Consider the following 16,319-nt stretch of genomic DNA (forward strand, 5'->3'; position numbering starts at 1 on the left):
GCTCGCAGTCTTTCCTCGCAGACGAGTACCTCTTTAATAAACCATAAGTTTTCAATAAAAATGCTAATCATCCTCCACGCCGCAGTACCGTCAGGTTAACATAGCTTCTGTGTGTGTGCGCGCGCGCGCGCGCGTGTGTGTGCGTGCGTGTGTGTGTGTGCGTGCGTGCGTGTGCGAGAGAGCGAGAGAGAAAGTGAACGAGTGACAGGCGGCGTGAAAAAGAAAGTGAAAAGGAGGAAGAGATAGAGACAAGTAGAGGGTAAAATCCAAGGTGTAACGCTCGAGTTATTTATGTGTTTGGAGAAAATTGGAAATGAAGGTGGTGCTGATGAAAATGTTAGTCCCTCATTTACATAAATAGGCTAAATGAATTTAAATCTCACGTAGCTGTATGTTCTCACTATGCAGAAGATTAATTTTATTCGGGGGGCTGTTTGCTGTGTTGTTTTCTAGGGGTCATCCTCGACAGCCTCGCTTAACCCTTTAAGACCTGAGGCGGTTCTTTAAAAAAATCTAAATCCTAACAGTTTTTTGAAAAAAAATATAAAAAATATGTTTTCACGATTTTTCAAAAATAGCAGATCTACAAGTTCATAGCGCGGCACTCGGTGCCGCGCTATGAGCTTGTATATCTGCTATTTTTGAATAGCCAAAGACATCTAAAGTGACACAGATGCGTTCCAGGTATCAATGGGTTAAAATAAATGTAGTTGTACTCTCTCTCTCTTAGACGCCAAATGGTTTTGCAGATGATTAGTGAAATATACTAAACGCACCACAGCTGTGCAGCATCCTGGTATGAATGCTGATGAGGTAACAGTTTGAAATAATTCTCTGTTGTTGATGTTTATCGATGCAGCTTTCCTTTGTCGAGCCCTATGAGCGCACCTGTCTCAGACTCACTTTAGTGAGTGATTAAGTTACACCATTGGTAGCCAATAAACTAATCAGTGGAAGAGCAAACATCTCTCCAGGCCATGGGATGTAATCTGTACCGATAACCAACCTTTTCTTATCATTTCACGCCGGAGGTGATGCTACTCGCATGGCCATGGTTAAGTACATATCTCTGACCTTTCCAGTCAGCCTGCATGATCTGTTGAACTGGTACACGCAAACCTCTCTAAAGGAATAACACAAAAACCTGAACATCGCTTACAGTTACTGGATTATATATCCTATGCTAAAGTTTCACTGCTGTCATTTCAAGTTAAAAATCAATCCAGTGTTTGATGGTCCAGGGCAGGCATATAGGTTTTGACCTAGTCTTTCTTCTCTTGAAGAGGTGCTAAAAAACAAAGGCATCTCTGTTCCTTCTTGTATTCTTGAGACGACCTTAAAGAAACCTTGAGATTGCAACTAATATAAAAAAATACAAAACAGGCATAAATCAAAAGGTAGTAAAACATTGAGATAGAGATTTTTTGGCTGGCACTGGCTCTAACCCACCTGTATCTATACAGCGAATGATAAGGGATAGGGTAATAATTGTTCAAAATGAACCTATCCCAATCCAGTCAAGATTCATAATCTAATGTTGCATGTTGTAAGAACATGACTGTATCTTCATAGCTGTCACACTGTTAGCTGACCTTGCCATGTATTACAGTATGAAGATACTAGTAATAAGCTTGACAAGTCACTATATGCTGAACCTGAATATATGCATAACAATTGAAGTGACATTTAGTTGACCGACATTATCTAAGCACAAATTGATGAAGAATTTGCCTGACTTTTCTAAAGCCATTTGGTATGCTTGTCGCTTGCACTGTTTCATTTGCAATCCATTACTCACTGGCAACCTTGAACCCTGTGTGTTTCCTTTGTGCCATGAAGATTATGAGTAGCTCAATTTAAGATAAACCTTTGCCATCTCAATGGAGCATGATTCTTCTTTTCTTTTCTTTTCTTTTCGCTAGTTTTCTACAGAACTTTGTAATGCAGCTCATTTTGAGCTCATTCATTGTATGTGTTTCTTGCCGCGGTTTCGGTTGACAGAGTTGTTTGTGTGCATTTGTGTGTGTGCGTTTTTGAGTGTGTGTGTGTGTGTGTGTGCGTGTGCGTGTGTGTGTGTGCGTGTGTGAGTGTGTGTGTGTGTGTGTGTGTGTGTGTGTTCGCGTGTGTGCGTGTGCTCGCGTGTGTGCGTGTGCTCGCGCGCAGCGAGTGTGTCCATATTTTATGTGTCAGATAGATAACACCAATGCACACAAACACTATCTTTGCCTCTTTCTTCATCCGCCTGCTCCTTTGTGGTGAAGCACACACACACACACACACACACACACACACACACACACACACACACACACACACACACACACACACACACACACACACGCACACACACACGCACACACATTCATTTTAGGTTTAACACGTTCCCTTCCGTTTGATGGCTTATTTATCGAGAGTTGTGCTAAGCTTCACCAGTTATCATGCATTTTTCATGAGTCAAGCATTTAATGGCCCTGAATGTTGTCTCTCCCTGTGTGTGTGTGTGTGTGTGTGTGTGTGTGTGTGTGTGTGTGTGTGTGTGTGTGAGAGTGTGTGTGTATGTGTTTGTTTGAGCGAGTGTTGCTGTGTGTGTGTGTGTGTGTGAGAGTGTGTGTGTATGTGTTTGTTTGAGCGAGTGTTGCTGTGTGTGTGTGTCTGATGTGTGTGGATTAATAGTTGCAGCTTTAATGTGTTTAAGAATTTATGCAGATAACAGATGTACGTGCTTGTACTATATATGAATATACTGTCCAAAAGTCCATCTACATATTCTTCCTTTACAAACCCTCTCCTCTCCTCTCCTCTCCTCTCCTCTCCTCTCCTCTCCTCTCCTCTCCTCTTTCTCTCCTCTCAAGGGAGCAGTTCCATTCAGCGGGTCTCTAACATTCTTGAAAGACTTTAGAAACAGAAGGGCAGAGGCTGCAGGATTAGGTTTCTGCCATGTTCACATTCCATTGTGTCCCACGGGGAGCAAGGTGAACTGGAACTCATGTATGTTTGAGAAGCTACAGTATAGGAGCAAGTGCAACATTTATTTTACTGTGGGACAACACACAACACACTGCCTTCTCACACAAACACTATGGATAAGATTTAATGTAATTATACGGATGGGATGGGGGTGTTTATTCAATAAACTCCCACACGAATACTCAAATGTTTTACTTAAGTAAAAGTATGAATACTGCAATGTAGAAGTACTGTTACAAGTAAAAGTCCGGAATTCAAAATGTACTTGAGTAAAAGTACAAAAGTATTGGTATCAATGATGTACTTAAAGTACCAAAAGTAAAACTACTAAAATGATTGAAAATAGCCTAGGTATAAAATAGGGCTGAAGTGGTTTAATGTATGTTTTATAATATAAAAATGTATATCTGCAAAGTAACTATTTTCAAATAATTTTAGGAGTGGAGTAAAAGTACAATATTTGCCCCTGAGATGTATGGAGTAGAAGTAAAAGAAGTAAAAATACCTCAAAATTGTACTTAAGTACGCACGCACGCACGCACGCACGCACGCACGTACGCACGCACGCACGCACGCACGCACGCACGCACGCACGCACGCACGCACGCACGCACGCACATTTACATGGAGTTACACTCAAGCTTTCACACTCAATATGTGACACACACACACACACACACACACACACACACACACACACACACACACACACACGGCCAGCTTCAGCTAACCCACTGTGCAACGGGAAGCATTCTATCGTGGCAGCTTTTGGCTGGAGCGCTGCAAAGCCATCCTAGTAATCTAATCAATTCTCAGATTTTCATTTAGTCTCCTGCTATTAGCATATATTAAACAGAGCATTATCTCAGTTTAATTTGCGCCGCATTCTTTATTTTCTTTTTGCCGCACTGTGCCTAGGAATGCGTCATTATCACACATAATTGGCTAGTGTGGGTTCCTGTGTGTGCGGGACACGTGTGTGTGTGTGTGTGTGTGTGTGTGTGTGTGTGTGTGTGTGGATGAAGTGGGGAGAGGGAGGGCGGATTGTGTGTCTGTTTTGCCTAATTTATGCTCCACGGTATGGCGCTGTCACACGTGCCAGAAATAACAGATCTACAAGTCGTCGCTGACGGGTGTAAAACCTTGTATGTCCAACAGCGTTCCTTTTTTATTATTATTATTTTTAAACATTTAAAAATAGTGAAAATAACCGATGTACAAGTGACGTGTTGTGAACTTGTAGATCGGCTATTTTCACCCATTTTTGTGTGACACTGTTATGCGACGGAGTATGGCATTAATCTACAAAAAAATATGGACATAAGAGGTTTCTTCCCGACAACAACGAAGTTCAATGCATCACGTTGTGAGTTGTGTTGATCGGCTATTTCCAGTGTGAGACGCTGGCATACAAAGTATGTCAGGCTTTTCTCTCCACACATGTCTCTCCCTGTGTGTGTGTGTGTGTGTGTGTGTGTGTGTGTGTGTGTGTGTGTGTGTGTGTGTATCAAAATGTACTTAAAGTATCAAAAGTCACAACGCGTCTCGATGCGACGCGTTGACCTTGTAGATCGGCTATTTTCAAATAGCCTAGGTATAAAATATGGCTACATTGGTTAATGTATGTTTTATAATATAATAATTTATATCTGCAAAGCAACTAGTAACTAAATTTCAAATAATTGTAGTGGAGTAAAAGGACAATATTTGCCTCTGAGATGTAGTGGAGTAGAAGTAAAAGTATAGACAATTGGAAATACTCCAGTAAAGTAAAAGGACCTCAAAACTGTACTTAAGTACAGTACTTGAGTAAATGCACTCAGTTACTTTACACCACTTGTGTGTGTGTGTGTGTGTGTGTGTGTGTGTGTGTGTGTGTGTGTGTGTGTGTGTGTGTGTGTGTGTGTGTGTGTGTGTGTGTGTGTGTGTGTGTGTGTGTGTGTGTGTGTGTGTGTGTGTGTGTGTGTGTGTGTGTGTGTGTGTTGATGACATATGTGCCATGATGCCTTGCTCTCAGAGAGCTTGTTGCAGTGCAGTCTGTGCTCAGACGCTTACGTAATGACATTACCAATCACACATGGAAGGCATCCTGGCATCGCTCTCACAAGGTTAGGGTGAAATATGAGAGCGATTATGGAGATCCCAGATTGTATTATCATGATTTCCCTTATTATTGCATCATTAATCTATTTTTGTCTTCCCCTTTTTTCCCCCTTTTTTCTCTCTCTTTTGTCTCTGTCTCCCGTCTCTGTCAAAACCTTCTTCAAATCCTACGCCTGTGGCTCGGATAGAAGTGGAACAGAAAGGTGAGTGTGGGGCCATGAACGCTAACACACACACACACACACACACACACACACACACACACACACACACACACACACACACACACACACACACACACACACACACACAGGTTAGTATTACTATACTTGTGAGGACATCAACGCTTTAGGACAGCCATTTTATGAATGTCATTTATAAAATATATATTTTGCCATTTTTAACCGTAAGCCTAAAGCCGAAAAACAGCAGATCTATAAGCCCACAACGCGTCGCGCTGCGACGCGTTGTGGGCTTATAGATCGGCTGTTTTTCGGTGCATGACACTGGCGCGCAACTAAGTATAAATCATGTTTAACTTTAAATTCCAATCCCTAAACCTAACCTCTAAATGTCTAATCCTAACCTGAATGTTTTTCTAATTGTAAACGTATGTCTAAAAAAGTTTTAACTATAAAACAGCCATTTGTCTTGTGAGGACCAGGAAAACGGTCCTCACAATGTATATTTCTTCAAATATACTATACTTGGTCCTCGCAAGTATAGCAATACAAAGACACACACACACACACACACACACACCCACACCCACCCGCACCCGCACACGCACACGCACACGCACACGCACACGCACACGCACACACACACACACACACACACACACACACACACACACACACACACACACACACATGCACGCATGCACGCAAGCATAGGGCTGTCACGATCATGGAATTTTTGCTCGACGATTAATTATCACACAAATAATTTCATTGTGTTTTTGGCATTGAACATTGGAACATATAAATATAAACACATTTCTTCTTGGCTTTTAGGGTTCGTTAACAAAGATTGCACAGGGAAGATATGGCAAATAACTTAAATGTACAAAGAAATGACTGACACATTTAATAACTTTAGGCTTTATATACCACTAACTTTATACTATAGACCAATTATTTGTTTACTAACATTGAGACTGGACGCACAGGTGATTGTTTCACGCAACAATTCCCAACCTGAAGTGGGGAGAGGGAGGGTGGATTGTGTGTCTGTTTTGCCTAATTTATGCTCCACGGTACGGCACTGTCACACGTGCCAGAAATAGCAGATCTACAAGTCGTCGCTGTCGGGTGTAAAACCTTGTATGTCCAACAGCGTTCCTATTTTATTATTATTATTTAAAAACATTTAAAAATAGTGAAAATAACCGATGTACAAGTTACCCGTGATGCGACGCGTTGTGAACTTGTAGATCGGCTATTTTCACCCATTTTTGTGTGACACTGTTGTGCGACGGAGTATGACATTAATCTACAAAAAAACTAAAAATAAATGAATATAGACATAAGAGGTTTCTGCCCGACAACAACGAAGTTCAATGCATCACGTTGTGAGTTGTGTTTATCGGCTATTTCCAGTGTGAGACGCTGGCTTTATATACCACTAACTTTATACTATAGACCAATTATTTGTTTACTAACATTGAGACTGGACGCACAGGTGATTGTTTCACGCAATCAATTCCCAACCTGTTGTTTTGGGCTGCGCTGGTTTCAGCACACCCCAACCCCCTCTTGTGTGTTGGCTAGTGAGGCGCGTCCTAGCGAGAGCTGATAGAATGGGTTTCATTGCACGCATACTGGTTGCACGCATACTGGTTCTTATCAGTGTGACGTCGTCTGTTAAGGGGTCTATAAGCTCACAACGTGTCACATCGTGACGTGTTGTGAGCTTGTGTTATTTCCACTATTAAATGTTTGAATACGTATTGATATGTTTCAACGTGGAAACAATTATGACGATTATGCAAAATAATTGCGATTATCTGAAATAATAGTGGTCAGGTGATTATGTAATAATTGTGACACGCCTATGCACGCACAAGCGCAACCACGCACACACACGCGCACACACACACGCACACACACGCACACGCACACACACGCGCGCACACGCATACACGCATCTGGGCGAAGTGTCACTTTTCGCTGCCAGTACCTGAAGTGCTTTGAGACACGGTGACAGCTGACATCTCTTTCAAGCTCCCTGCTACTATATTAATACTGTTTGATCTCAGATTATACTATTTGATGGTCGGGTGTTAAATATAACGAGCAAACTGTCATTCCACAGTTTTTCATGATACCGTATAAGCCTAGTGGACAGGAGGCCATATTGACATTTGAATGATTTAGATGCGTGTCAGAGAAATGAAAAAATTGGAGACGTGCATTGAATATAGGTTTTGAGAATTTAACCCTTTAAGACCGGGAACGCATCTGTGTCATTTTAGATTTCTTTGGGCTATTCAAAAATAGCAGATATACAAGCTCGTAGCGCGAGTCGGTGCCGCGCTACGAGCTTGTAGATCTGCTATTTTTGAAAAATCGTGAACATGTGTGCAAACCTTTGAATATGTTTTTTTTTTTATGCATTTTTAGAATCGGCCTCAGGTCTTAATGGGTTAATCAATACTACCTAACTGTTTGAACAGACTCTGGGATTACATTAAAAGGGCAGAATGGGAAAACCACACTGCAAAGCCGCACCGGACCCTCTGTGTATTATCGTTGTGTGTGTGTGTGCGTGCGTGTGTGTGTGTGTGCGTGCATGTGTGACATGCACGTGCACGCACGCACACACACACACACACACACACACACACACACACACACACACACACACACACACACACACACACACACACACACACACACACACACACACACACACACACACACACACACACACATGACAGCATTCCACGTACATGACAAGAGTCCCCAAGACTCTAGTTCCCCCGGCTTCCCAGAATTTACAGCATCTCCCGCATCAATCATAAAACGTGACCCCGGTCGGTATTCCAAGCAGGGAATGCTCAGCACAGAGTGGGAAATGAATTATCGCCACAATTGCAGAAACAGCAGGGGATAAAAAGACTCGTACCGTTCCTCCACACTCTCTGGTTTCTGACTGGAAGAGAAAGAAAGCGAGGGAAGAAAGTGCAAAGGGAACTAATGAGGATCATGGGAGGAAAGGAGGGGAAATAGTAGAATAGAACAAAATGTACCACTTCATATCTTTGTTAGAGAAGGCTTGCTATCCGTTAAATAACAGGAATACTATGTCGCCATTACTGTACGTTAATGTTGACGGGGACAGTGTGCCAAACAATAGATGACACATTAAGAAGCCTGTGTTAACATCATCTAACGGCTACGAAATCAATGTGGAGTTAAAAACACAACATAACCTTAACCCATTGAGACCTGGAACTGTCTCATTTTTAGATTTGAGCTAAAAAGCATTATTTTACACTTTGGGCTATTCAAAAATAGCAGATATACAAGCTCATAGCGCGGCACCGAGTGCCGCGCTACGAGCTTGTAGATCTGCTATTTTTTTTAAATCGTGAAAATGTGTGCAAATCTTTAAATGTATCTATTTTTAAAGCGAACATTTTTAACTCAAATCTTTGCTTCTGGGGGTCCCTGGAACAGAATATTTTGATGGGGGTCCACGGCCAAATACATATAATTTTGACATGAAAAATATTGAGCACCACTGATATAGAAACATGCGTTTTTCAGAAAACTGAGATTTAGGAGACATGTAGAATCGGCTTCAGGTCTCAATGGGTTAATTTACACAGAATGTGACTCACGCTTTCCACAGTAGCCGCCGCAGATAACCGACCGTAAATGTTATGGAGGAAAACGTGACCTTTACGGATGATATATGTCTTCTCTCTGATGTCATTTTTTATCTCTCTCTAGTGTTCCTGTGCCCTGGCATTCTGCGAGGAGTCTACCAGAGCGAGCATCTCTTCGAGTCAGACCACCAGTCGGGCGCCTGGTGCAAAGACCCCCTGCAGGCTTCCGACAAGATCTACTACATGCCCTGGACCCCCTACCGCACGGACACGCTCACAGAGTACTCCTCGAAGGAGGACTTCATCGCGGGGCGCCCCACCACCACCTACAAGCTCCCGCACCGCGTGGACGGCACGGGCTTCGTGGTGTACGACGGCGCGCTCTTCTTCAACAAGGAGCGCACGCGCAACATCGTCAAGTTCGACCTGCGCACGCGCATCAAGAGCGGCGAGGCCATCATCGCCAACGCCAACTACCACGACACGTCGCCGTACCGCTGGGGCGGCAAGTCGGACATCGACCTGGCCGTGGACGAGAACGGCCTCTGGGTGATCTACGCCACCGAGCAGAACAACGGGCGCATGGTGGTCAGCCAGCTCAACCCGTACACGCTGCGCATCGAGGGCTCGTGGGACACCAGCTACGACAAGCGCACGGCGTCCAACGCCTTCATGATCTGCGGCGTGCTCTACGTGGCGAAGACGGTGTACGAGGACGACGACAACGAGGGCACGGGGAACAAGATCGACTACATGTACAACACCGACAAGAGCAAGGAGACGGTCCTGAGCATTCCCTTCCCCAACTCCTACCAGTACATCGCCGCCGTGGATTACAACCCGCGGGACAACCTGCTGTACGTGTGGAATAACTACCACGTGGTCAAGTACTCGCTGGACTTCGGCAACAACGGTAGGCCCCCCTCGTCCCTTTTCTCTCCCTCGCCTCACCCGCTTTGTCTCGTGTCGGTTCAGCTGCACCGCGTGCGATAGGCGCTTGAGCACAGCAGCCATGTTGGAAAGAAATTGGGCCTCTTCCTTATACTTCCTTCACAGGTCTTACCAATTATACTAATTAAGACTCAGGGTGATCATATTGTGCATGTTGGCTCACTGGACTGTCTCAAAGTGTGGCCCAGGTACCCTCCTGTAACCTCCTGTAACTCTGAGAGTGTACAAATGGAACCAAATGGACCCGTAAGGGTCCATTTGGTTCCATTTGTACACTCTCAGAGTTATGGGGGTCGTTGCAATTAAAAGGTTTGAGAACCACTGTGCTACACTTAATGGAACAGAGCCTTCATTAGTATCATTGGTAACATCTGTGAAGGAAGTAAGGAAGAGGCCCAATTTCTTTCCAATATGGCTGCTGTGCTGTGTCATAATATGACGGCCCTATGCAGTACAGTACAGTACAGTACAGTACAGTACAGTACAGTACAGTACATACTTACATACATAGGCTACTATATTATAGTAGCCTATGTATGTAAGTATGTACTGTGTGTCACTCTGTGTGCAAATATGTCCACCAGTGGGGTGATGACATCATGAAAAAACTGATTATCACAATCACGTGACTCAACTATGCACACCTGGGTTATCTCGTTCCGTCTTGCTTCGTTCCCGATTTGGCGAACAGGGCGCGCATAAAGAATCTTAGAGAGTGCAGTGTGTGGCTGATGAAAATGTATGCCAAAAAGTGCTATCATGTTAGTAATCTTTATGATTAATGCATTTTGCTTTTGAATAATGAATATCCACGGCCTCTTTCATCCAAATGTTAATTTGGAATTTGGAATTATTAATAGCTTAAAAGTGGATAAGATCTATGCGCTCTCTGAGGTCGCAGATGGCTGTTCTGTGCATACTTGTTAACACTCAGAGGCATCATATCCCAACAGTATGTTATAATGAAGGTGGATCAGTCTTTTGTGATTCTCTGCTACATTCTAAAACTTAACTTTATCGCACAACGCGTTGTGAGCTTTGGCTATTTTTGGGCACAGGAGGACAGGACACCATCATACGACTAAGAATAAATTAGGCTTAAAAGGGTTTCTTCTTGTCATGAACATTTGGTCTGAACCACTAGGCTTTAGAAATTTGGCTGGGAACATTCCACTGCTGTTGGCGTTGTCATCATAAGGATTAACATCTTACAGTGGCTAAAGATGAGCCACAATGATTGACTATCTCATCTTTGTTCACATTGTGTTCTGCTCCAGCAGTGGTTCTCAAAGTGGGGCCCCTGGGAACCCCCAGGGGTCCTTGAGGGGGGGTTCCAGGGGGTCCCCACTGCCCAGCAAAATGTGTTAATATAGCATACAAATCAGTTGAACCACTTTAATACTATTTACATCGGCTATTTGAAAGTAGCTGATGCGTTGTGGGCTTGTAGATCTGCTTTTTAGGCCTGGCACAAAATATTTTCAGATGGAGGTCAACCCCCAAACTACTAATTTGGGCGTCCTTTACATATTGAGAACATTAAAGAACCACCGTGCTAGTGTAGCAGAGTGGCTCACAACCTCAGCGTGATGGCCTGAAAGTCTAATATCTCCCCCGAATTCCCTTTGGCTGAGTGGTTAAGACGCTGGCTTTCCAGCGCAGGAGATCCAGGTTCGATTCCCGGGCGTTACACTACAGCATATCTGCATGGTTACCTCGTTTGACCCCCAACACACACACACACACACACACACACACACACACACACACACACACACACACACACACACACAGAGAGAGAGTACATGTCCATTTCCGTTTACTGCACTTCCACAGCTGCTGACCAAATTATAAATGCATTCCTGTTGAATGTTGGGCTGTTGGCTGTGAGGGCAGTCTTAACACCTCTCCAAGTCTGGATGGAAGGGGCGTTAGGCCCCGGAGACCTGAATGCTATTTGCCCAGCATAATTGCCTTTCAACACCTTCCTATGGAGTGGTCAGGGCAGTCTGGCTGCTTGTCTTATTAAATGATGTCTGAATTAATGCATGCTCTTACACTCAGTTAGCAGACGCAGTACAAGGAATTATAGGTAGAGGCAGCGCACAAGTTAGTTTATACCGATCAGTATGCTCGCAGGATAGTACGTAATGGTTTAACCCATTGAGACCTGAAGCCGATTCTACATGTCTCCTAAATCTCAACAGTATTCTGAAAAACGTATGTTTCTATATCAGTGGTTCTCAATCTTTTTCATGTCAAGGACCCCCAAAATGATATGTATTTGGCCGTGGACCCCTATCAACATATGTTGTTCCAGGGACCCCCAGAAGCAAAGATTTGAGTTAAAAATTATCGCTTTAAAAATATATATATTCAAAGATTTGCACACATTTTCAAGATTTTTCAAAAATAGCAGATCTACAAGCTCGTAGCGCGGCACTCGGTGCCGCGCTATGAGCTTGTATATCTGCTATTTTTGAATAGCCCAAAGTGTAAATTAATGCTGTTTCGCTCAAATCTAAAAATTACACAGTTCCAGGTCTTAATGGGTTAAGTGCGGGCGTGCATGTGGGCGCACACGTGCGCGCCTGTGTGTGTGTGTGCGCCCGTGTGAATGTAATTGTAAAACAGATAATTTAAAGTACACGTGTTTATGAATGCCTAATCGCACACGCGTACGTGTGTGCGTCCTCATCTGTGCACCAACAACATGTGTTTACGGTGGATGTGCGATCACTCTTATAATGGAGACGGTGGCTGTCTCACGAGGCTCTAAAGAGGAGATCAATGGGGATTCAATGTGGAGAACGACCTCCAGAATGCAGCAACAAGCCAGACTGCTGACCGGGGGGAGATAAATACATACAATCAATGAAGCTGCCCTGGCTTCCCTATACTCTCTCTCTCTCTCTTCCCCCGCTCCGCACCCTCACTCAATGAACGACGAGGAATAAATTAACTTCCTCAACTGCATGAATTTCCCTTTAGCTCAAAAAAAAAAAAAAAGAAGTGACGGGTCAATATCCCTTTACCTTTCTGTGCATGTATTTCTACACATTGCCCGGAAAGTCGACTTCATGGTCAAGTACCTTTCTCTTTCTCTGTACCTCCATGGGTGCTTGTCCACATCCAGATTGACCCATTAAGACCTGGAACTGTGTCATTTTTAGATTTGAGCTAAAAAGCATTATTTTACACTTTGGGCTATTCAAAAATAGCAGATATACAAGCTCATAGCGCGGCACCGAGTGCCGCGCTATGAGCTTGTAGATCTGCTATTTTTGAAAAATCGTGAAAATGTGTGCAAATCTTTGAAATATATATATTTTTAAAGCGAACATTTTTTACTCAAATCTTTGCTTCTGGGGGGTCCCTGGAACAAAATATTTTGATGGGGGTCCACGGCCAAATACATATAATTTTGGGGGTCCTTGACATGAAGAAGTTTAAGCACCATTGATATACAGTAGAAACATACGTTTTTCAGAAAACTGTTGGGATTTAGGAGGGTTAAGCTGTGTAGACCCAATTCAAGAGCAGTAACGTTTCTAACGTTTAAAAAATGTTTTGAGCTGCTGGAATCAAACCGGGCCAGGGGTTCTCTTTCTGAAATGGTTCAAGGAAACTGTCCAGGGATAAAAGTCCATGAGCTTCTGATCATCCATTACTAATGTGACTTAACGCCAGTTTCTGCTTTTTGCTCACTGGCTCGTAGTATCTTCTTCTTAGACGTCCAAAATGTGGCGGGAAATGGGCCATAGAGAGTAAGACGAGTCTGATTTTACTCCTCTGAGGCCCAAGCGTAATTGAAGTACTGCTCAGAGAAGCCACCAATTACTGTGTTGTGTCTGTCCGACTGGAAAACGGAGCCCGCTGATTGGCCGGTTCAGAACAGGGTCATTTTGAGGCAGCAGCAGTCTTGGAATTTTTTAGCTCCTGCTGTGGAACGTTCATCAGCACATGATGCCAGCACACTGATCCAACAAAGTCAAATACTTTTTCGATTAGTTGAATAATCGAGAATAACTTTTTGGAGATAATTAGCTCTATTTTTTATATTAGTTATATATTTTATAATGAATTGACACAAATAATAATTATACTCTACATTGATTAGTATGATTAACCTCTAAACCCTATGATTTGTTGACAGTCATCAGTAATGCCTACAGTGTATAATAATAGAACATCTAGAACAGTCAGGTAAGAGTATTACTTCACTTAACTGTAATTCAGGCTTTAAAGCCAGGAAGAGACAATGCTTTTGCATGTCACGATACCACGATATTAAGATCCCAGACAATATCTAGTCTCCTATCACAATACCAATCTTATATCGATATATTGCCCAGCCCATGTGCACTTACACACGCACGCACGCACGCACGCACGCACGCACGCACGCACGCACGCACGCACGCACGCACGCACGCACGCACGCACGCACGCACACACACACACACACACACACGGACACGAACACGAACACGAACACGAACACACACACGAACACACACACACACACACACACGCACACACCTTGATGATGATTTTCAGATTTTTCTGATTTTCTGTCTTATTATATGTACCAAAAACGACTGTTGTTGTGCATCATTTATATTCGGCATGCTGTGTGTCATCTCTTAAGAACACATCAAAGCCCGCTGACAAACTGTCAAACAGCGCAATTATATTATGCTAAGATAGCGAGTCAGTTTGCTTTAACCCATTAAGACCGGGAACGCATCAGTGTGTCATTTTTAGATTTTAGCTAAAAATGCATTATTTTACACTTTGGCTCATCAAAAATAGCAGATATACAAGCTCATAGCACGGCACCGAGTGCCGCGTAGATCTACTATTTTTGAAAAATCTTGAAAATGGGTGCAAATCTTTGAATATATATATATATTTTTAAAGCAAACATTTTTTAACTCAAATCGTTGCTTCTGGGACCCCCTGGAACAAAATATTTTGAGATGGTGGTCCGCGGCCAAATACATATCATCTTGGGGGTCCTTGACATGAAAAAGTTGGAGCACCAGCACCACTGATATAGAAACATACGTTTTTTCAGAATACTGTTGGGATTTAGAAGACATTTGTAGAATCGGCTTCAGGTCTTAATGGGTTAAACATCAGTGTACCAAGATTAAGGGGAATATAGAAATAGAATAGAGGTGAGCTGACCCACAGACGAGCACATACTGTCGAGTGTGAGGGTTCACACAGTCCCTGCATCTCGCTGCATGCGGCACACACTCCTCTTTTTGAAATGCAGAATACTTTTCTTCCCCTGAGTGATAATTAGATAGAAACTATGAGCCGCCTCCTCGCTCCACATTTATTGTTTACAGTACAAGTGTTTGCACGCCTTCTATGTCTCTGCCTAAACCTCCTAACTGCCACCATGCTTTTCTCTCTCTTTTCTATCATTCATTCTCTATGTACGGTATAGCTTCCATACAGTACAGTACAGTCAGTGGTGGAAAAAGTACTCAGATGTTTTACTTAAGTGAAAGTATCAATACTGCAATGTAGAAGTACTCTGTTACAAGTAACAGTCCGGAATTCAACATTTACTTGAGTAAAAGTACAAAAGTATTGGTATCAAAATGTACTTAAAGTACCGAAAGTAAAAGTACTAAAATATTAGAAAATAGCAGATCTACAAGCTCACAACGCGTAGATCGGCTATTTTCAAATAGACTAGGTATAAAACAGGGCTAAAGTGGTTAATGTATGTTTCATAATATAATGATTTATATCTGAAAAGTAACTACTAACTAAAGTTTTCAAATAATTGTAGTGGAGTAAAAGTACAATATTTGCCTCTGAGATGTAGTGGAGTAGAAGTAAAAGTATAGACAATTGGAAATACTCCAGTAAAGTACAAGTTCCTCAACTTAAGTAAATGTACTTAGTTACATTCCACCGGTACAGTGTACACACTCACATACACAGACAGACAGATGTCTCATGATATCCTTTCCCTTCATCTAATTCTTTTTCATGCTCAATGAGTGTCAAAACCACTTTCAACCTGGCATCTCTATTTTTTTGGCATGTCGTTATAGATTATCTTTTTTGTCTTCTTCGTTATGCAAATAAAATAGTAGCTTTAGTAGCTCACAGAGCATGGCACAAATGCTTTGGACTAGTGGCACAAGGCGCAAAGGGGTTGTATTTGGTGTCTGAATTAGCTATGGGTGTGTTTTAGGCATAACATTATCTTCCCCCTGCCCTTTATATTAAATAGCGGATAGACGCATTCGGCACGTCAGAGGAGAAGCAAACACGTAGCCTCCGTGTGCTCTGCTGTGCTTTTCGGGGAACGCAGTTATGTCCTGTAATTATGAGTCCTAATTTATGCCCGAGAAACATCTGTGATATCTTGACATATTCAACTTAATAATCAGACGCTCATTCTCTCCGTTAGATCCTTTAATTAAACCACCTA

The 16,319-nt window shown here is 42.8% G+C and overlaps 1 protein-coding gene across 1 annotated transcript in view; it reads left to right on the top strand.

Annotated features, from left to right (window-relative positions):
• LOC311054481 (adhesion G protein-coupled receptor L3-like) overlaps window positions 1–16,319 on the top strand; it is a 113,255-nt gene that overhangs the window by 93,480 nt on the left and 3,456 nt on the right. The window contains exons 6-7 of the mRNA XM_084070486.1: window positions 5,259–5,273; window positions 9,030–9,818. Coding sequence (XP_083926612.1) covers window positions 5,259–5,273; window positions 9,030–9,818 — 804 coding nt within the window. The remainder of the gene's footprint in view (window positions 1–5,258; window positions 5,274–9,029; window positions 9,819–16,319) is intronic.

The sequence above is a fragment of the Gymnoscopelus microlampas genome (assembly GCF_963454915.1).
Source record: "Gymnoscopelus microlampas genome assembly, chromosome: 2".
Lineage (NCBI taxonomy): Eukaryota > Metazoa > Chordata > Actinopteri > Myctophiformes > Myctophidae > Gymnoscopelus > Gymnoscopelus microlampas.